Consider the following 23,746-nt stretch of genomic DNA (forward strand, 5'->3'; position numbering starts at 1 on the left):
ACACACGTTCGGCATAATTATTATAGTATCTGAGGGCAGTTAAAGGAAAATACACTTTTGAAAAACAGATTTCTAGACAATGTGTGTAGTAGGGGCACTGTAAAATTTAAGAAATGCTGCTGGAAAATCCATTTGTGATTGTTCTAGAAATAAATTCCAAAAATTTGAGGTTTAGCAGCCTTAAATCCATTTCTCTATAAGGAAAGCCGATCAGGAAAGATATGAGGGGAGAGAAAGGAAAGTGCCCGCAGCTAAGCGGTTTCCAGCATGCGCCCGGCAGAGCCACCGCTCCGCACGGCTCTGGGGCGTTCCCATAAGGCGTCTGCTGGGCGCTGAGGCCGCGGTGCACCTTCGCTCGCAGAGCTCTGTTCAGAGTCCGGGGGTCTCGGTGGGAGTTCTTGTTTGTATATTCAGGAACAAGACTGACGTTAAATCTCAAACACGGCACAAATGCTCAGGCAGGAACCCCATTGTCAGAAGATTAATTGGAAACCGATGTTCCTGTCTACCCAGACTCCTGACTGTGCCGAGGCGTGAGCTCTCCTCACGGGTGGTTTTTTCCAACATTCCATCCAGTTAATGATTCTTCTCAACTATTTTGTGTGGAAACGGAAAGCTGCCAAAATGCTTAGAATTCTAGTGTGACTGAAAAATGCATCATAGGCTGCACCGAATGAGGGAAACCACGTAATCAGAGACAGAGCCACTGCCCACACAGCCCTTATATTTCACTCTGTCCCAAACCAGCCTGGGAAAGGAATCTTAAGAAAATGGGTAGCATTCCTATGTCACTAATTCCATGACCAAGTATCACATGCCTGAAGTCGAATAAAACACTATCACCAAAAGTACACATTTGTCTTATACCTTCCGTCAAGGATTTTTACTGAAAAATAATTACCAGCATGGCTCTATTCCTCCAAAATAATACATTAAATTAAATGTTTATTACTTTTAACCATTTTTTAATTTTATAATTACAGTTGACATACGTTATTATATTAGTCTCAGGTGCACACCCCAGTGATTAGACATTATATAAATTACTAAGAGGTCATCCCTATAAATCGCATACCCATCTGACACCATGCATAGTTTTTAGACTGTTATTGACTATCTCCCTATGCTGTACTTTAATCCCCATGACTATTCTGTAACTACCAATCTGTACTTCTGAATCTCTTCACCTTTTTCACCCATCCCACCAATCCCCCTCCCATCTGGCAACCATCAAAATATTCTATCTATGAGTCTGTTTCTGTTCTGCTTGTTTATTTTGTTTTTTAGATTCAATTGTTGATAGGTATGTATTTATTGTCATTTTATTGTTCATATTTTGATTTTTTTTCTTTTTCTTCTTAAAGAAGACCCTTTAACATTTCATGTAATACTAGTTTGGTGGTGACAAACTCCTTTAGCTTTTCCTTGTCTGGGAAGCTCTTTATCTAACCTTCAGTTCTAAATGACAGCTTTGCTGGGTAGAGTAATCTCGGTCATAGGCCCTTGCTTTTCATCACTTTGAATATTTCTTGCAAATCCCTTCTGGCCTGCACAGTTTCTGTTGAGAAATCAGCTGACAGTCTTATGGGAGCTCCCTTGTAGGTAACTGCTTTTCTCTTGCTGCTTTTAAGGTTCTCTCTTTGTCTTTAACCTTTGGCATTTTAATTATGATGTGTCTTGGTGTGGGCCTCTTTGGGTTCCTCTTGTTTGAGACCCTCTGCCCTTCCTGGACTTGTATGTCTATTTCTTTTACCAGGTAAGGGAAATTTTCTGTAATTGGTTTTTCAAAGAGGTTTTCAATTTTTTGCTCTCTCTCGGAAAAATGGCCTCCTGTGTCCTTGATCTATACCCCTTGAGTTAATAAGTGCTAAAAAGTATGCTTATTCATTTGTTTAGACAATAATAAATTTCAGGCACTGTTCTAGATGCTAGATATAGCACAAAGCCCCTGCCCTCTGGAGCTTAGACTCCAGAGGGGGAAAGAGGAAAAAAAGCAAAATGTAGCACATTAGAGAGTATTAAGTGCTGTGAAGAATATAATAATAAAGCAGGATAAGGGAGACGTGCCAGAGACCTGTTATGCAGACACATGGGACTATTTCTGCATGCAAGCCATAAGATCCCCTTTTGGAAATAACTACATTTATATTGTCAAAATGGACCAAAAAACAAGGCCCAAGTATATGTTGTCTATAAGAAACCTACTTTAAGTAGAAAGACACATATAGATTAAAAGTAAAGGGATGGAGAAAGATACACCATGCTATCACTCATCAAAGAAAGTAAGAGTAGCTATATTAATTTTAGTCTGAGTAGACTTCAAAGCACAGAAAGTTATCCAGGATAATCAGAGATAATAATGATAAAGGAGAAAACTGTCCATGAAAATAGTGACCCTTAATGTGTATGGGCCTCACAACAGACCATCAAAGTATGTGTGGCAAAAACTGAAACAACCCAAGAAAAAAATTGGTTAATCCAATATTATAGTTGGAGAGATTAACACCCTTTTTCCAGAAATGGACAGATCCATCTGCAAAAAATTATTAAGGACATAGTGAACTCAACAGCACTATCAATCAACTGGATATAATTGAATTCCACAGACCACTTCATCCAACAACAGCAAACTGCACATTCTTCTCAAGCTCACATGGAACATTCACCAAGATAGACCCCATTCTGGGCCAAAAACACACCTTCACAAATTTAAAGGAATAGAATCATACAATATCTACACACAGATATTTACAGCAGTTTAATTCACAGTTCCCAAAGCTTGGGAGCAGCCAAGATGTCCTTCAGTAGGTGAACTGATAAACTCTGCTGCATCCAGACAGTGGAATATTATCACCGAAAAGCAAGGAGCTATGAGGCCATGAAGGACATGGGGGAAATATAAATGCACATGACAAAGTGAAAGAAATTAATCTGAAGACTGAAGACTGCATGATTCCAACTACGGAATCTTGGAAAAGGCAACTCGACAGAGACACTACAAAGATGAGTGGTTGCCAGAGTTTAGGGGTGAGGGAGGGATGAGTAGGTGGAACACAGAGGGTTTTTAGGACATGAAACTATTTCATAAGATACTACACGGGTGCATGCATTTGCCAAAAGCCCTAAAATGTACAACAACAAAGTGAACCCCAATGTCAACTATGGACTTTGGCTGATAGCGATGTGTCAGTTGATACTGACTACGGCCATGTGGCCCTTCTAATTTAGCTTGTCTTCACATCTTTGGAGGGTGTTATCAAGCTAGAATAAACTAAGGCTGTTGATTAGGGTTGGTTGGATATTTTTTGCTATAATGACTAAGGAACCATGATTAAATTAACATATAACATATATCCGTATATATCTAATGCCAGTATTTTAAGCACCTTACATATATCAGCTCATTTTTAAACTAAATATGTATGAGGAAGATTACATTACTATTCCCATTTGAAGGATGAGAAATTAAAACATAAAGTAATTACACAGAGAAACGTGATTAAGCTAGATGCTGAGACTCAAAATCAGACTTTTCTCATTCCAGAATCAATTCTTATATTCCTTCTGCTATCCTGAAATGATATAACCTGAATGATGAGTCTATAGATTCATTTGGGCATTTCCATGTAAACTAATTTGTCAAACTTTAAAATATGTTTTCAGATTTACTCTTATCTGCTTAATGTTTTCTTAAAAGTGTTCAGATTGTAATTCAAATAGGGCCATTTTTAGCATTTTCCCCATACTAATACCATTCCACAAATGCATGGTAGTGTATAGACAAAATTGTACACACTCACCAAATTTACATCTAAATTGAAATGACACTGTTTCCAAAGAAGTGACATTTCCAGTTTTCATTCTAATGAATCACTGATGTTTTTACTTCATTTTCCTTACAACTCTCGATCTTACACTGAAATAATGCCTCCACGGTACCATTGCTATCTTCTGTCATTTTTAGTTTAATTTCTACACATTCAGTTGCAAAGATCCAGAAGTCGAGATAAGAACCGTAATGTAAGCCAAGATGAACTGAAATACAGTTGAATAAATTTTTAGGAAAATATATATTAACACCACATTCAGATAAGCTGAATTAGTTTCACAAAAGGAGTCAGAAAATTGTATTCTGATATAAAAATAAATATATTTGAATTATTTTTTTCATGTTTTTTCAAATAGGAAAGACTATTTTTTAAACTTTTATATACACATACAAGATGCAATTTAGGAAATAAGACTTTAATTTTATGTAGAGTGACTGATTGAATATGTGAATCAGATAAGTACAAAATTTTATCCAATTCAAATATTCTTGTGTTAAGGCCTTCTAAATGTTTTATTAAATAAAATAGTTTCCTTATTTAATTGGTGAAAGATAGTACAAGATAACCCTGTAGTGAAAGTCCTGCATCCACTTTTTCAAAACTAATTATATTTCATAGTAAGTAAATGTTTTATTTAAAGCCCTATAGGGTTTCATGAAGTCCCAAGATGCAAAGCAACTTAATAAACTCATTTTTGTTACTGACATTTCATACTCACTAAAGGTTTTATTACTGAGTCTTTTAAAGATTACTTTTTAAAAATTGGTTTCAAAGTTCTTTCCAAATAAACAGAAGTTACTCCAGGATGTAGAATGTAGACATGGTATTAGAAAGTTAAGAATTAATAATAAATATAATAATCATCATCTTTGCTTCCAATACCTCTGCCTTTTGTAGTTTACGCGAAACCCCTTGGCCAGAGGTATTTTTGGTTAGTGATAGTTGAAAACACAGGGAAATTTTTAGGGAGATCATTTTTCTGTATTCTTGGAGTTGACATTATAATCAGCCTATGAAATACAGGGAATTTTATTACACTTTTAAAAGTTAATATTAACCTAGAAGTAAGTTCAGGTAAAAATAAAATTCTTGACACTATGAAACTGTATGCACAAGAAATCGAATCAACGTGTACACACATGGAACATTCTCTTTCAGAGCCAGTAAATTTTGAGAATTCCTTCCTTCATTCATATGGATCAATTCATGTTTTTCCTCCTCTGTATTTCCTCTTTATACATCCTAATCACTTGTGAATAATAAAATCTACTCTTAATGTCCATTATTTAACTTCCACAGGCTCTGTGGCTATGGACAGCAATAGGTTAACTTAATATATGAACTGAAACCACCCACTGATAGGGCGATCCCATGTTACGATTTATGTTCCTGGGAAGGAAGGTCGTGTGCATTACGAAAATAAATTGAGCTTGTGAAGCAAATAGTTTACACTTAAAACTTTGCACTGTGCCAGGGTGGCTCTGTGAGTTGGCGAATCATCCCATACATCGAAAGGCTTCGGGTTCGATTCCCAGTCAGGGCACATACCTAGGTTGCAGGTTCGATCCCTGGTCCGGGTGTGTATTGGAGGCAACCGACTGATGTTTCTCTCTCACATCCAGGTTTCTCTCTCCGTCTCCCTCTCCCTTCCTCTCGCTTTAAAATCAATAATAAATAAATAAATATATATACACACATATATATTAAAAAAACAACTTTGCAAGACTAGAAATTAAGTTAATTTGCTTGCAATACCCATGTATCTAATACATAAATATATATTCAACATCTTTGTGCAATGGAGGCGTGGTATTGGAAGATCTGAGAGTATATCATTATATCTTGCCTGGGTCAATTTATGCTTTCACTGAGTATGATATAATGTGTTAAAACGTTTTAGTTAGAGTCAAGGGCTTAGGTGAACACCAACGGAGAATATCAAAAACATATAGAACACCAAACAAACAATCTGAAAATGCCGCTAATGTAAGTCACTATTCAAATGATGCCATAGGTTAGGTATATCAGTGCAGGAATGCAATACTCTACTGACACTCTGAATTTAATTGTTCTTTTTATAAAAATACGTACCGTCTGTGTGTCTATCTATGTATATGTACATATATGTGACATATGTTCACTTATCAACAAAATGCAGCATATCTTCCATGTAGAACTTATCTATTAACCTGTAATATCTTACACAGCTTTACTCCATTACACTTGAAAAATAAATGGCTTAGAAGCTGTACAAAAACAATCATCAGAGTAATCAACGTCCCAGGAGTGGTTCCCTTAGGGGGTCGGGCGGCCCTGGGCTGTGTGTCCTGAGAATTTCTGAATGAAAATGAACGCACAAGCTACCAGGCCCGGACTGAAGGGTTACCAGCAGGACCGCGCTGCTCGTCGCCGTCGCCGGGGACGATAACTGGGGAGCCCGTTCCCATGGCCTTCGCCTTGGTTTTCACAGCGACTCGAAAGCGCCAGCCCCTCCTGCCCTCCCTCCACTGAACCTTGGAAACCCTCGGGGCCGAGGGGGGCGGAGGGTCCGACTCGCACAGTTTCCTAAATTCATCCCAGAGAAGGAAGTGACGGAAACGCCCTTTTCTCTAAAGACAAAATACCAAGGGCGGAGGGACAGCCGTCGCCGCCCCGGGGGACGCGCGCCCGTGTCCAGATCAGCCCATCTCTGTAAACGTTTCCCAGGCGCCGAGTCCCCATTGTCCCCCCATTCTCTGCCCCGACAATGGCGAGGGCACCGTGCCACCTCGGGGGAGGAAAGTAGGTCACCGCAGAGCTGCAGCGTCTGTGGCGCGGCCGGGCACCGTCGCTGGCTCGGGGTGTCCGACTGCGCCACGGTCCCCGGGAAAGAAAGTGAGGCCTGACCCGCTGTTACCTCAAACACTTCTTCGTCCAGGATCCGTGTCCCAAACACGGTGATCCCGTTGGTGTCCACGACAGCCCGCTCGCTCCGGTCGAGCGCTTTTGTGCCTTTCTTCTTACAGTCAACGATCATGGTCACAGTCTTCTTCTCCACGCTGATTGCCACCCGATGCCACCTGAAAGAGCCCAAAAATCACTTGGGAAGCCTCCAAGACATCGCTGCCGAAACATTACTTACATTAAAACGCGGTGCATTCAGCCCGGCCGGCGTGGCTCAGCGGTTGAGCGTCGCCCACGAACCAACCGAGAGGTCGCTGGTGGGACTGCTGGTCAGGGCCCTGCCCGGGGGGCAGGCACGGTCCCCGGCAGGCGGCGGGCGGGGGCCGGCCGACCCGGGGGGGTGTGTGTGACCCGTGTTTCTCCCTCCCCCTCTCTCTCTCTAAAACGTACTTTTTTAAATGCCCAGAGCATTTGAAATCGTGACCAGGAGCTGACACGGTACAAGATGAGGCTCCGTGATGAGCCGGTCGGGTGCGGGGGCTGCTCACCGCCCAGAACAGCGCCAGGCGGCCCGGGCAGGGGCCGGGCAGGTGCCCGGAGCCCTGGTCCCCGCTGGTCCGGCACAGCCATCCTTGGCCCCCCTTTGTGCGCTGCCACAAAGGCTCCCTCTCACCGTGTCGGCGAGGCGTCTGATAAGAGATGAAGGGCGGGATAGGGGAAGGGAATCGCTTCCCTGTGCGCAGACGCGCCCTCCGCGCTGGAACTCCACTTGAAGAGCAAGCGGACGGACAAAAACCAACTTCACCTCCGGAGGTCCCCGGAGGCACGTCACCAACTGAATGGCGGCTCCAGGAGCAGCCACGGCACGTCCTCGTTGCCAGACACGAGGACATCTGTGCTTATTCACATTTATTTCAAGCGCTTTCGCTTTACTTTTCCATGATAATTCCAAGACGGTTATGGATCGCTACGGTGGGCACGGCCAGGACGGAGACGGTCTCTCTCCCTCCGGGGCTGGCAGGAGGCGACACTGAAAGACGGCAGAGGTGACTCGGGGCGGCGATGACAGGTGTCGGGGTTACCCAGCCCTGCGGAAACACAATCCCTCCTCCTACTGTAAAGTGGGGGGTTTTATTTACAGTATCTGGTGCTAACATAACCACTAAGTGGAGCTCACTGGGTTTTGCAGGCCGCCCTGGTTCATATTTTATTTTATTTTTTTCCAAATGAAAAGTGCTAGATTAATATTCCAGAGATGTCTAGGACTCGATCCATTAAAAAAAAAAAAAGTAGCCAGAAAGCTGCAGGAGCCTCCTAAAGTGTGTGTTTCATGTGACCTGGCACGGCGACTCGCGAGGACCACGTGTATTTCCACACAGTCCCGTCTGTCCCCCGCGTGCCCAGCTCGCCGGGGCGTCGGCTCGGCCCCGACGGGCCCAGGGGCTCGGGAACCTCCGTCCCCCGAGGGCGGAGGCGCACCTGTGTCCACCATTCTCACCACCCTGGGCACGTGCTTTTCGAGAACAGAAAATGCGAGTGGTTTCAGCTGTGAGAAGCTGATTAGGGCGCTGACTTTGCCATTTCTGCTGAGTTGGGTTCAGCTGCGAGTCACGAGGTGGCAGTTTTGGCGCCGCGTGTGACGTCCGAAGCGTAAGTTAACGCGGAGGTCGGGAGGTATTCTTGGTTCCCGTGTCCCCTCCCGCCCCACATTCGAGCCATCAGAAAGGCATGTCAGTTGTGTTCAAAGCATGTCCAGAATCCAGTGCCTCTCAACGCTGGCCAAGCCGTGGTCTCCCTCACCTCACCCCCTACCTGGGCTCTGCCCCCAGCGCAGGCACCCGGAGTGGCCATTTCAAAGTGTCAGATCATGTGGGCACACGGTGCAATACCCACGGACCATGGAGCATGGAAACGTTCACTTGAAACCCTATATGGTCCTACTGCCAGTGTCACCCCAATACATTTACATCAATCAATCAGCAATCAATCAATCAATAGGAATGTCAGATGAAGCCTTCGCCTTGCTGAAAACAATTGAATAGGCCCAGTGAACTGTGAAGTCCCTACTCGGGGCCTCCCGGGGAGTCCGGGGCCCCCTCTGACCTCATGTCCAACTTTCTGTTTCCTGACCCCCCACCACGCCAGCCACACGCTGCCTCCTTACTGTCCCTCGCACGAGGTCTCCACTCTTGCAGGAATGCTCTCCCTCTTTACCCCCACATGGCTCCCTCCCTGACTTCCAACTTGTATTTGCTGAATGCAACCATCTGAAAGAGAACCTCCCCCATCTGAAATGCACGTCCTACATCCCTTATTTATTTTCATTAACAGAACTGTCATCACTTTTCATATTAAGTATTCAAGGCTAATGATGCGAATTACTCCTGAAAGCCTGGTTTTTCCTGGCACGGAGACAGAGCTCCCTCCAAGGCCCCGACAAAGATACACTGAGTGTGGATTTGTTTTTCCATGTGCACTGCTATTTCCTTCTTAAGTCTATAACCAAATGTCGTATCTCAGATAAATCTATTTTGACAAGCCTCCATTCAGCAGTAAAACGCCAAGAAAATATAATAAGCATTTATCTGGATTTAGCTGCTCCCTAAATGAGAGGCGGTGCTCACAGCATGGAATTCAGAATTCAGCAAGATTTTCGGAAGGATGCCGTGAAAGTACCACAGATGTCCCCGCTTTTTTTCCATTGACCCTCCTGCTCCCCACCCCCAGCCCCTCCCCAGGCCTTCACCACACTATTGTCTGTGTCCATGGGTTATGCGTGTAAGCACATCAGTTCTGTGGTTAGTCTCTTCCTGCCCCCCCCTCCCTCTGAGATCTGTCAGTCTGTTCCATGCACCCATGTCTCTGGATCTGCTTTGTCAGTTTACTTTGCTCATTAGATTCCACATATGAGTGAGATCATGGGATACTTGTCTCTCTCTGCCTGGCTTGTTTCACTCAGCATAATACTCTCAGGTCCCTCCATGCTGTCTTGGGGAGTAAGAGATCTTTCTTCTTTACAGCTGCATAGTATTCCAGGGTGTAAATGTATATTATTTGTCTGCCCAGACTGTAAACTATGTAAGGTTAGATATTTTATTGTTTTGTTTATCTCTATATCACCAGTCTATAGAAAAGCTGTATCACACTTTTTAAATGCTTGTTGAATTAATCAAAGGAAAGGATTGCTTTCCGCTGAGACACTGGACTATGGGGTCACTTACTTCCCATCGGCGATGTTGACCGTTCGGAACAGGGGGTAGTCTTCGGGGGCGGGTTTCCCGGTGTGGTCCTCAAACAGGAAAACGGGCGACCTCCCCACTTCCACGCCGACTTGCTGAATGCCATGCTCATTATATATAGATAAAAGGAAAGACTGAATTCCTTTTTTGGGTTTTACTGTAAATAATATTGAAAAATCTTCTGGGAAACTTCCTCCTGAGAAGAGAAGTCCAAGAGTCAGATTCCAAATTCCCAAATTACCCCTGGATAACCCTATGATTTTTTAACTTTCTATGTGGCCTTCATAAGTCACCTAAATTCAAATAGTGATAACAACACAGGTTTGCAAACCAACGGGGAGGGAGGGCCCTGGCCAGGTAGCTCAGCTGGTCAGAGCATCTTCCGCACAGACCAAGGTTTCGGGTTGGATCCTGGTCAGGGCACATACGAGAATCGACCAATGACGTCATCAATAAGTGGAGCAACAAATCAATGTTTCTCTCTCTCCCTTCTTTCCTCTCTCGTTCTCTAAAATCAATTTTAAACATTTTAAAAACAAATGGAGAGGAATCTGTATTAAGCTTGCCCTGTAATAACTATCTAAGCTATATCAAATTTTAAAGCCGCTCATTTAAAGCACAGTAATGAAATAAAATTGAATAAAAAAGTTAGGAAGCAAGATCACGATGCCAAGTACAATATTAAACGCAGTAAGCACTTTTAAAGCACTTTAGTCCCACTCCTGGTGCAAGACTTGCATTTTCTGCCTCTGCTGTTCTGAGGTCATCCATCACCTCTTTAAGGGGTCAGTCAGTGACAGCGCAGCGTAAACAGATATTCTTGAGTCATCCCTCTGAAAGCTAAAGAGCTTCTGATCAGGTTTTTCCTATCATGCAGTGTAGTTCCACTAATAAAAAAAGCTTACGTCTCGTTATAAATCAGAACTGTTAGATACTTGGCCAATCTGATTGTAAATTCAAGAGGGCAGACTGTCTTCGTTTTTTTCCCTTCTAACCATATCCCAAATACCCAGCATGGGGTCCGATCTATATAGAATGCTTAGAAAGCATTTATTCAATAAATATATTAGTTAAATGAACAGCAGATAGTTCAGATAGTTAAAGAAAACATATTTTTAATAAAAACACTGCATAGGAAATAAAGTCTACATAGAGGGAGGAAAAGGAATTTTAGGAACTCACATTTATATCAGACTAAAAAAATTACAAGTATTAATTAATCATCCAATCTGTATAGCACTACTTTCGAATATTGTCACTTTCTAACTACACTAATGAGTAAAATCTGTCTATGATGACGGTATTTCCCAATTTAAAATTAAACAATAACATTTTAATTAAAACCTTTAAGCTATGACCTTTAAAACAGAAAATTTAGGCCCTAATGTCAGTCTCACCTAGCCACCCGCCTTAGTCTCTCCCTAGAAGATGCTAATCAGAGCCGCTCCAAATTATTCAGAACTGACTGCCTATATCAGAGAGAATTCCCTATGGATTTAGTTCACCAGCAGAAATGAAGCCACCTAACAGGTGAGGTTGTACCTGAAACAGCAGCGATCGGTACACAAGATACAAGTGAAAGGTGGACGGTTTCAACTGAATAGGTTTCAAAATGTGTAAACACAAACTAAGAAGGAGGCGTCCTCTCTCCTACATGACTGCTGTTGAGAAAGAAATGCTGTTACTGCCTTCGACCCGTGTGCATACAAAAGTCGTACAGATTTGTAACAATAACCACAGTTCTCTCTCAGTATATCGTGTCAGCAGTGGTTCTTCAAATGGGCTTTGAACATTAATAGGTATCGTACCCATGAATACATTAGGACAAAGGCACAATAACTTAATTATTTGGTTTTAATTTTAAGTTGTGGTCAGTATATTTCTTTTTTTATTTTTTTTAATTTTATTTTTTGGTTAATCCTCATATGAGGATACTTTTTCCACTGATTTTTAGAGAGAGTGGGAGACGGGGGAGAGAGAGGGAGAGAGAGAGGAACGTTGATGTGAGAGAGACTCGTCAATTGGTTGCCTCCCGCAAGCGCTCCTTGGTGACTACAATCTACTTGTTGTCTGATATATAAAAAATATATTCCCCACCACAGTGGGCATTACACAGTATGATATAAAGAAATAGTAAGAATTCAGTGAGTGGTAGCAGCCACACTTACCTGAAAACAACTGTTTTGTCGGGGCGCTGAGCTGGGCCTGCTTGGAAACCCTGTAAGCAGTGTCTGACCCTTTGGAATTCTTTCTGTTTGTGCAAAAGCCTATGGTTTTGGATATTCCCTCCGGAGAATTGTGAAAATCTAGAGCTTTCAGTACATCAACTGGAGCAGCTGAAAAAGAAGTTAAAAATTAGAAAAATGTAACCCAGCTAACAACCTAATATAAAAACGTGCATCTTTAACAGAGGAAACTTTCGGCTGTTAGTTAAAAAAGTAGAATCGCCACCAAGTTTCGAAAGGTTCAATCTCATAAATACGCTGTTTCTGGGCGGACGCTGACTGTGGAATCGCCAGGGCCTGTCACCGTCCACAGAGTAGCGAGTGACCTGCCACCGCGGGGTTCCCCGAAAATGAGAGTCTGGTCCTATCACCTGCAGTAGCCGTGGGTCCGTCTCGGCCCGGCGTGGGCGGAGGAGCACGTGCCTGAGCAGAACGCCCCCGGCCACTTCCTTAGATAATTAAACGCTGGGGCCCCGACGTCCACGCGGACCAACAGGTGAAGGAAGTTTTACGCAATTTGCCTTTTATGGTACAACAAACGCGCTTTCCATCCACGGCGAAGACCGTCTCCTTAGGTCCTGCAGCTTCCCAGGGCGCGTCAGCATCCGACCCAGTGGAGCGCACGTCCTTTCAAACCCTTACAAGGAACAAAAAGCCCTTTTCTTTATGGAAATCGGGCGCTTCGAAGGGATCGTGCGCTCTCAAGCCCGATACTTCTCAGTTCGGCCTTGGCCCCGGGACACGTAAAGAATAATATTAGCAGTTACGAGCATTTTTTTATAGTAGACCTGCTGGCAACGGCCAAGTTTTTAGGCCAACAGGACAACTGAGCATCCTTCCTTTTTTATTTTCTCCTCTGATAAAGCTGAGACGACAAGCACTATAGTGGCTGCCGTGTCCCGAGAGCCTACTGTGTGCTGGTCACTGGGCCAAGCGCTTCTCGGGCTCCAACCCTCACAGACCACTCGGGGGCTCTGCTCTGATCCCCACGGTGCAGAGGGAGGAACCGGGGACCCGCAGGCAAGCAGGACGCTCCTAAGCTCTGCGCAGATACCAAACGTAGGCTTTTTCCATCCCCCATCCTCATGGCTCCACCTCAGACATAAAAACCCTGCGCAGAGCAACTGGAAACGTAAATATAATACACTAAAATTGTCTCGAGGGCATTCACTGAGGCCCCATGTTTATATCTGCTTTAAGTTAAGCGCAGTTCTTGCTGCAGGTCTGTATTTCTCCCGAAGGAGACCGTTAGTAAAAGCCAGGGCATCTTATCTGTTTATTCCATCGGATCTTGCTCGGAAGCCATTAGGAAAAGTACATCTGAATCGCTGAACGGCTCCAGGATGGACGCGAACACAGCTATGAAGACTGTGAGTCTTCCCAGGGGAAAGGGAGGCAGCCCCATGGTCAGGGTCCCAACGCGGCAGGTAAATAATACATCCAACGGACCTCCGGGTTCCTTTTCTCCCTGACTGTTCATGGGTGACCTCCAAGGGCACGGGGTTTGTCACATGGGTTCCTGCCTACTGTGATCGTAACGCGATGAAAACACACTCCTTCTGCAGGGCTCAGGCGAAGGGCTCTATTTTTCCTACAGGATTCTTTGCAGATACACAAGATATGAAGTTCTTCAAAAAACAGTTAAGAAATAGGGACATCTAATAGAGATGTCAACCAGACTTCTCCCCCAAGAAGGAATGTCACGTTGCAGAAACGTAGCTCAGCTAACCAAGTCTTAAAGCTCTTTTTTTTTTTTTTTCTTTCAAGTAAAATCAATAATAAAGTAAGCCACTTTGAAACCTGCCTTTTAGTTGATCTCATCATGGCATAAGAATTAACAAATTCTTACAATATGGGATTATACTTGCATGCCCACGTGCTCAGGGAAACTGGTCTTCATCTTTTATTAGCTAGACTGCAGCTGCTTAAAGATTAAAGGCAGTAATTTAGCTTAGCCTGAACTCAATATATCTAAGAGAAGCGAAGTTTCCACAGGCAAAGCAAATCTTAAATGCCCTAAATACGTTGTTTCCATGCTGCCAACTGAGATGGCGCAGACCGTGATCAGCTTCTCAGATGTGGCCAATCAGAAGTACGCCTTGCTCAGTGATACTCATCCTGGCTTTTACCGTATACTTTTGTCGTTTATTTTATGGGAGAACGGGACATCAGCTGGGCTACGTGACCCCCCCAAATGACCCCAAGGACCCCATATCCCCCTTGGATAACCCCACACACTATGTGGTTTGGTTGCTTAGTTATCTCATTTTCAGTTTGGCCGTGTGTCCTCTGGCACAGTGTATGTCCAAATTACGCTCAGGGTTGCCCCATGCACACTCCGCCTCCTAAAATGCCCTCTCCCTCCCCCCCTTTCCCTCTCACTCTCTCCTTCCCTCTCTGCCTCCATGTCTCTCTTCCTCCCCCCTCTCCCTCAGCTCCTAAACTTGTAGTTTATTTAACGTTTGCCTCCCCCGTGACTGTAACCCTCTGACAGCAAACCTCAGCACTACTGACGTTCACTATAGTATCATAAACAACACAGCAACTGACACAGCAAGGAATCAGCAGGGATGGATGGATGGATGGATGGATGGATGGACGGATGGACGGATGGACGGATGGACGGATGATGGATGGATGGATGGATGGATGGATGGATGGATGGATGGATGGATGGGAGGATGGATGGATGGATGGATGGATGGATGGATGGATGGATGGATGGATGGATGGGAGGGTGAGTGGATGGATGGATGGATGGATGGATGGATGGATGGATGGATGGATGGATGGGAGGGTGGGTGGGTGGATGGATGGATGGATGGACGGATGGATGGACGGATGGACGGGTGGATGGACGAACGGACAGATGGATGGATCACTCGCTCACTCACTGAACCGGCCGCTACTCCCTGCCTCAGACCCAAAGCTCCACTCCCAGGGCTCCGAGGAGGAAAGTAAAGGTGCCTGTGAGTGACTCTGACCAGCAGCTCCCTGCAGAGCTCTCCGAGCCTAGCGCTCCCACCTGGCTCGCGTGCGGCAAGAACACGGGTGAAGAGGCCCTTCCAACGTGCGCACTTCCAACCCTGCACGCAGGCCCAGGCCCAGGGGACGCGTGTCCTTACAGAGAGGAACCAAAGAAAGCACAGCAGGGACGGGGCAGAGCCCTCCCCACCCAGCCTGGGCCGCTCCGCTGCTCTAAAGCACCCCGAGCAGGGGGCCACTGTGCTGGGGGCAGGAGCCCGGGACGGAGACACTGAGGGAGAAATGACTAGTTATTATCTTTAACGCCACCGACACCCTGCTAAAGAGCCTAACACACAGGGTTCCCCAAAGCGAGCGACCAGGCGACAGTCGGTAGCTGGGTTTCCGCGGGCGGAGCTCCCCGACTTCTAGCCGGAGGCCGCGTGTATTGTCAGCGTGACCCTGGGCGAGACCCCTGCCGTCTAAGGCGCGGCTTCTCCAGCCTAACCTCGTCTTGAGAATTGCGAGATAAGGCGTTGTCATCACTGACACACAGTAAGCACTCAATAAAAGTCGTATCTGAAGGCAGCATTTCTTCAAAGTTTCACGCTTTCGGATCATCTCCCCCAGTTGTAGGGAGCGCCACCCACGTTTCCCAGCGTTGTCATTCACTCGGGTCCTGCTGCTCATCTCCTCGGATGCCCTGGGGAACCGCTGGAAAACGGAACCGTCTTCTTTCTAGAAAGGTCCATTGCAGGTCGTCCATGCAAACTGTGCAATGCTCAGCGATCTCCCCGGTGTGTTCCTATGTCGTCCTGGGTACATACAGCCCCAGGGCCTCCTGGAACATAAGAGCTTAAACAGCCAAGTGAGTCCCGAGTCCGTTTCCATGCTCACTGCTCACATGCCACCCGCAGCATCCGCTTGACGTCAGCACACTGCGTCGTTAGCATCTTACCCTTTTAATAACTTTTCTTGGCATTGCAGAGACATCAATACAACTGTACCTTTAACACAGCCACCCTGATGGGAGCCATGTATTAAAAGGCTTTAAAACCCAATATTTTAGTGTGTTTCCTCTGATACTATTCATTTATTTCAAACACACATATGCTGTGCACCAACCTTGTATTATCAACCGACATGAAGAATTAGAAAATAAAACATACGGACCCGGATTCACCCGTATTTAGAAGGTATGGAGGCTCATCTTTAAATGACTCCATGGCTAAAGAATGTCAATGGAAATCATATAAATTTCCTATGTCCCAAGAATATTTTTTAGCAGAAGAAAAAAATTTACCAGACTCTTTTTGTGTATTCTGTAATCTAATCTTTGTAGTGTTAAAAAAAAAAAAAAGTGCAGAATGAGAGAAGTAAACTACTGGGAAACATTAGTAAATTGTCCATGCATAAGATTAGAGTTGTACAGTTTATACTAAATACTCTTGCGCATGGCCAGTGTTTGGAGTTTATTTTCCCCAAAGGGGTTCTAGAACACATTTAAATGCTTTTTCCATTTTAAGCCTATGTTTAGAGAATATATTTCCTACAGGAAAAATATGAATATAATACATATAAGCACCCCAGGCTCAAGTTTTTAATGGGCATCTTGGAAACAATGAGTTTTTGATATTTAAACAAAGACTAGCATCAGATCGAGCATGACACAGGCAGAGACAATAGGAAACAGTATCCTGGAGCTTCAGGAATTTGACTAAGTTCAGCAAACCAAGCACCTATCAAGCCTGTTGGGTCTAGCGTTTCGAAAAATAAAACCCGATGGTCAAATGTAAATGTGCGTCCTTACAACTCCGTGGAAATGCCAGTTGTTTTTTTTTAAAAAAAGTTACATAGTGAAACGCAGAATTGGAAAGGTCATGGGGGAATATACATAGTGAAATACAGGGTGGGGCAAAAGCAGGTTTACAGTTGTCTGTATGGGAAGTAATACGATAATTAATCAATAATAATACAAGAATAAACTCTGTTTCACATACTCACAACTGTAAACCTGCTTTTTAAAAAATATGTTTTTATTCATTTTAGAGAGAGGAAGGGAGATGGAGAGAAACACTGATCAGCTGCCTCCGGCACGGCCCCTGCTGGGGATGGAGCAGGAGGCCCAGGCGTGCGCCCTGACCCGGAATGGCACCCGTGACCTTTTGTTCCATGGGACAACACCCAACCAACTGAGCCACACTGGCCAGGGCTGTACCCCTGACTCTTGCCTCACCCTGTATTCTGAAGTCAAACTAATGGAAAGAGCATGACTCCCATCAAAATCAGTCGCAGTCACATCCCATTTTGTTGACTATTTATTCTAACTCTGACCTCTCCAGTGGTTGGGAGAAAACCATAAAACACTGGGCCTTAGGTTCAGCACTGATTAGGAACAACAAATGAATGTGCTTTATCCGAATGTGAGTGGACTTCCCAGACAGTATCTCATCTGTAACTGCTTTCTACCTCTCCAGCGGGGTCTACCTCCCATCGGGCCCTAGATAACACACCTTGCTGCTCTGTAAAACCAGGGAACAGAATACAGACGCCCACGGCCATATCTACATGACCAGAACCTCTCAAAACAACTGAATCTAAATGCGTGGTGTCCCTCAAATAAGTAAAATGTTTTATGTGCCATGTGGAGTTGGGCTGTCACGTGGACTATGACCAAATATGCAAAAGGAAATGAAAAACTGTGGGAATCGTTTGGATAATAAATATGGCCCAGAAGCTGCCCGAATAATTTAAGGCAATATTTACACTCCAAAATTATCTAATTCCACACTTTATATAAATTTAAATAGCACATTACATTTTATAGATGACAAATATTTGATTAGTACAAACGAAAAATGAATCAGTAAGTGAGTGTAGGCAGGAGAAGAGGAATGGTTATCTACTAAAAGATGGGTAAGGCGTCCACAGATGTTTGAGCCGCGTCTAGAAGGGCCCCCGAGGCCCCGCTACCCTGCTGTTTTTACGGAAAGGCATTCTAAGCAAAAGGAACGCCAAGGGCAAAGCACCTGAGACAGGAGCAGGCCCAGATGGTGGCGGAAACGCGAGGAGACAAGTGTGTCTCCAGCAAAGGGAATGAGAGGCACAGCGATGAGGTCAGAGAAACTCGGCGAGAGCATGCTGAGGGCAGACTGTGCAGAGCCTGTGGGTCAGGGTGTTGGGATTCGATTCCAGCTGAGGTGGAAAACCAACCGCTGGAAGTGGAGGGGACGGGAGACCCATGAGCCAACTAATTTTCCAGCCCCCACGAGGGCTCTATATAGTCGAGAAGAGACGATATAGGGGCACCGGAGTGGAGTCAGGGAGTGGGGGGGAGGCGGTGGCACTCTTCTGTGTGTCCAGCTGTGTCATCTTGGACTGAGAGCGAGCACTGGGCCAGGCGGCGGGTGCATCCCGAGGACGGAGCGGACAAGTTGCCGATGGGCTGGATGTGGAGAGAGGAAAGGATCGAAGCTGCCCCAGGTGTCTTAGGTCAAGCGTCAAGGCCCATCCTGCTGGCGTCACCTGAGGGGAGGACCGAGAGGGGCAGGCTTCCGGAGGGGGTCCTGGGCTCGGTCACTGGCAGGCTGCTTTTGAGATGACTTAAAAGATGCCACTGAAAAGAGCTGAACAGGCAGCTGAGCATATGAGTCTGAAGTTCAGGGGAAAGATCTGGGGTAGAAATAAACCGATGGGCGTGGACCTCCTCTCAATGCTATCTGAAGCTATAATTAACTTAATGACATGGTTATTTTAAAATTTTACTTGATACAACTTTCCCTGAATGAAATCATTATGACTGAAAAATGCATAATAAATAGTTTTGTTTTCTCAAATAATCAAAATAGAGATCTTGGTCCAATACATTAATCCCCAGAAACAAAAATCACTATTTGCAATTTGTGTTCTGCAAACACGCTGCCATCTGGGCGATACCAAGAACGAGGTTTAACAATGTTAGGCTGCTGCTTTGTCTTACAACAGATTTTATCAACGTGTGCACGCGTTTGGGGGTTTGGGTGACATACTCCCCTGCAAAATACAAAGATTATTCACGCATGTGTTCTTCAAGTCCCCGAAGGCCATGACTCTGTATCATGCGCGACTTACATGGACTAGCTACCCTTGAGAACCGCGGTGACCCCACAGTGGGTTGGCCACCCCGGGAAAGGAGGCAGGGCCCCAGGTCCCTGCGCATTTCTAAGGACACAATGGTCGCCATCCATGGGAACACCTGGTCTGGCTGGATGTCAAAGTTTGCACCGACCCTGCCAACTCAGCAGCGATTCCCCGCTACGCAGGAAAGTGTACCCGTGTGGTCTGGGTATGTGGCCTCAGCGCCCTCCTAGTCACACACACTCCGCGGCAACAGCCTCTCTTTGCAGTCACGGCACCTAACGGCACACAGAAGGGAGACACTTAGTTTTCCTGGTTCTTGAGCCCCCTCGATCCTGAACTGTGTCATGTCACGAACGCTCACAGGAACTGAAAGCTGAGAGTAGAACTAATATCACAGCTCCGAGAGAGTATTTGAAAAGTGTGGCATTTCTGATTTCTAAGTGGCCAAAGCTATGAACATGTTTATTATGAAACAAAGTTCTATTTTCAATCCAACCATTTGACCTTAACGTTGAAACGACCAGTTCTCAGACATTTATTCTCTTACGTGCTATGGAGAGGATTCTTTGCAGAGCATTATCGGTATCACAGGTGGCTGATCTACTCAGTCAGCGTTTGCGGAGCCACTGCTATTTGACAACAGGGAATTTATTGATCAGATGATTTGAGCATAGCAGACAAATAACCCCTCACTCAACTTCCAGTGCCCTGCTATACAAGCGGGGCACATCCCATTTTTTGCGTACATTTATTTCCTGTTACAGGAGGTTTGTAAACCCTGGATTGTGTATCAGAATGATCTGTGGAGCTTCATAAAACACCCCTCGGATTCTGTACAAAATCGCCTCAATCAAAACCCACCGGGGTGGACTGAAAATGATTGTGAGATGAGGCCAGGGCCAATTACCCCCATCTTCTTGACTTGAGTGAAACTTCCTTTCTTAGGAGTGCATTAGTGCATTCGGTAAATATTTACCGCCCATCTGTTATACGTAGCAGGTGTGGTGCTCATGCCAGAATTTCTTACACTGGTGGAAAAGATGCGCGCCCTGCTTTCATTTTAGTGCCAAAAATGCTCTGTGATGAGCACTCAGGTTAGGAGTGAGCACAGTGTGATTTACGGTGTTCTGCAAGGTCTTGGAGGTTGAGGAGAGGTATTCCTAGGTATTATCTAAACGCTGCTCAAGTAAAAAGCAATGGGGAGCACATTGGGAGAGTGTTCAGGGTGGAGATCCTAGCTTGCTTGGATGTACAACAGAAATGGCATTTACAGGACATCACCATAATTATCAGCAAAAATGTATTCAATGCACTTCTGTAGACACTGGCAATAACTGATATAATCTTATCTTGCAACTCAGGTTCGTTAGGTTATTAGAAAGCAATTCATCAGAGCTGCAACTAACACCTTCACTTCATTCAACAAAGACTTACAAACGTGGACTGTGGGACAGGCTCTGTTCCACGTGCTTGGGACACACTAAATAAAACAGATAAAGAAACCTATGCTAGTGATTTTAGTGTAACTAAGATTGCAGTGGATAGAAATATAAAAAAACAGAGACTTTCTTCCAAAACAATTCTACAGCTACTGCCTATCAATCATACTCAGCAGCTGAAACTTTATATAGGCCTTGCTTGAAGATGGTACTTCACTAGAATTATATGTATAACATGCAAAATACTTTTTCACAGGAGTTTACTAAAATAATTAAATAGCCATAAAAATACATAGGCTACTCTTTCTAACAGTTATTAAGCAAAATCAGGCCATCCCTAATAGCATACGAAGCAGATAAAAGGCTCAGAAGCGAACACATGACAGAAATTTCCCGATTATTACTTTTACAGATGGATCTCACTCTTGGATCTAACTTCCCTGCTCACCAGTAGACATGCGAAATGATGATTCTTGTTGCTGCCAAAGCCAAAGCACCACTTTCTACGGTTTCTTCCTATCAGATTACCAAACTATAGTTTTAGGAGTAAACAGCCAGTCAGTAGCTTCACATATTTAGAGGCATCTTCGGAAAGTGTAAAAGTGGAAATCCCAGGTCATTCATTTCCTGAGTGACTAGAGAAAGGGAGTGGGGTCTGACTCCTGCCAACAGGACGAGGAGGTCCCGTCACACCCCCCCAAGGCGACTCGATTTCAACCTGTTCCAATGCCTCTTCCCAGTAGATTACACCCCACACAGCTCTGAGAGATGCAGACGTGACACCCTCATTCTGAAGGTCATACTTCCATACATCAGCCCCCAGAGGGAGAAGACGGTGGTTCTTTGCCACGAGTCCTGCTTAGAACAGGCAGAAGCCTGCAAGAGTCCCCGTTACCTGATGTGACCAGGCCCACCCCAGTCTGAACCTTGGACGCCAGCAGGTGACCCCTGTCAACTTTTCCTTCACTTAGTCCAGGGAACAAAGCGACCTGTGCCGGCTCCCAGCAGCCGCCCTTCGGGTTTCCCACCATCACCAGGACCTAGGTTGGCCCGCAGGTCAGGAGAGCGGGGGGCCCCACCCCTGAACTGTAGCGCAGGCCGAAGGGCTCCCTGGACGATCCCATCCCCTCGCCAGCGCCTCTTTGTGCATCCCCTCGGCGGCACTGAAGCGCCTCCCGCGAGCGACACCGTGTTGACTGCGGGGCCGCTGCCCGACCTGTGCGTTACCATCGGGCCCCAGGGGCCACGATCGGTAGGTAAGTCAGGCGGCTGCGGAGAAGCCTCGGAACCCACGCTAAAGTCCACGCGGACGGTGACCGAAAGCGAGACCGTGTGGGTTCAAACCCCGGGTCTGTCACATAGTAGCTGTGTGACCCTAGACAAGATAAGGAACCTCTCTGTTGACGACCTCGTGGGCGAAAGGAAGACGTTCATCTTAGCCTACTCCCAGGGCAGCTGTGAGCGCGGAACGGGAGCGTCCGTGAACGGTGCTCACGCAGCCGGGCGGGCCGTGAGCGGGCACACGGGAGCGGGGTTGTGGCAGGTGGGAAATGGCCGGTCACGAGCCCAGACAGACAGGGGGCCGTTCTGAAGGGCACACAGACTCACGCTACGCCGTTGGGACAACACGGTCATCCTCAAAGCCAACGAAATACGCTGAAGGCTCGTCAGCATTCAGAGGGAGGCGTGACAGGCTCGGTCCGGCAGGCACATGCCTGGGTGGCGGGCCCATCCCCAGCAGGGGGCGGGCGGGATGACTCCCTCTCGTCATTGATGGTTCTCTCTCTCCCCCTCTCCCTCCCTCTCTCTGAAATCAATTAAAAATATATATATTAAAAAACACACGCACAAACAAAAAACAGAGCAGTGTGCCAGCTGGCGCAGGTTGAGCTCTGCTGTGGGACTCCAGCCTGGAGAGCGGTGAGGCAAACGCCCGCTAAGGCCTGGGGCCCTTTCTCCGCAGAGCCGTCCACGCACGGACACACTGCCCCGGGGGCTCCCTGCCTTCGGGGAGCTGCAGCCGCCGCCTCCCGGCAGCGGTCCCTTCAGGAAACGGTGGGGATCCGAGCGGGGCCCGGGAGCCAGCCGCCCGCGGGCTAAGGTTCGCTCCGAGCCCGGATGTGGGTCCCCCGTCAGACAGAGGAAGGAAGCTGCCGGTGACACCCTATGCGCCCAGCGGCTGTGAATAGCGACCTTCACGGGCCCCTGCCGCACAGGCCATTCAGGAGCAATTAAATTTGGTTAAAATAAGAAAGAAATGCTTTTTAAGGAAAAAAGGAAAAAAAAAAAAAAAAAAGAAGGTTTGAGGGGATTGCAAAAGTTGATTGTGCGAAAGCACTTGGACAGGTTTGTTTTAGTTCTCAATTGTCCAGTCGTATTTAAGCAGGTCTCTTACTCTGAAATATGATAACCTTTCCTTTCTCCGAGTTCTTTCTCCTAAATTAATAGCACTGTCTCTAATTCCATGCGCAGCAAGCAGAGAGTTTATTTTACCAGATAACAGTAGGTCTGGTGATCAGCCAATGTCTAAAGAACCACTCGCCAAGTCAGTAGTAGGCCAGAGACTGTGACTGATAAATAGAGAGGACTCACTAAATCACTTTAAAACTGACTTTCCTCTCCTCTCCCAGCTGGTCGTATTCACGCTGAGATCTAACCCAGCTGAAAGGAGAAATGAAAAAAACACACATGAACCTATAAAAACAAAACCATATCGCGATTCTGAAGGCAGACCTGAGTGTATTAGACCTGTCACAGTACAGGAGGCAGCTTGGCTTGAAGAAAGAACAAGAGCCCTCGGGTTCTGAGTTAAATTCAACACCAGAAGACAAACCCCCCAATGCAGGGAGGGCGTCATCGCCGACTAAAAGCTACGCCGAAAACGGCATTTAAAGTTGACTCCTGGGTGAGAGAATGGAGGCCCCGCGGCAGCATTTCACGGCATCTGTGTGCACCTCCCTTTCTCCTTTGCTAAGGAACAAAACTTCAATGGTCAAGGGAAAAAAAGGTTGGTTTCCTCTCAGCACTCCCAGCTCAGCTCACGTTTC

General features: G+C 45.8%; 1 protein-coding gene across 5 annotated transcripts in view; it reads right to left on the reverse strand.

The window, feature by feature from the left end:
• COL11A1 (collagen type XI alpha 1 chain) overlaps positions 1 to 23,746 on the reverse strand; it is a 131,049-nt gene that overhangs the window by 101,601 nt on the left and 5,702 nt on the right. For all 5 annotated transcript variants that reach the window (XM_081121700.1, XM_081121701.1, XM_081121702.1 and 2 more), the window contains exons 2-4: positions 12,121 to 12,288; positions 9,935 to 10,148; positions 6,727 to 6,889 (exon numbers count right to left, since the gene is read on the reverse strand). In XM_081121700.1, coding sequence (XP_080977826.1) covers positions 6,727 to 6,889; positions 9,935 to 10,148; positions 12,121 to 12,288 — 545 coding nt within the window. The remainder of the gene's footprint in view (positions 1 to 6,726; positions 6,890 to 9,934; positions 10,149 to 12,120; positions 12,289 to 23,746) is intronic.

Source organism: Miniopterus schreibersii (genome assembly GCF_964146895.1).
Source record: "Miniopterus schreibersii genome assembly, chromosome: 19".
Taxonomy (NCBI): Eukaryota; Metazoa; Chordata; class Mammalia; order Chiroptera; family Miniopteridae; genus Miniopterus; species Miniopterus schreibersii.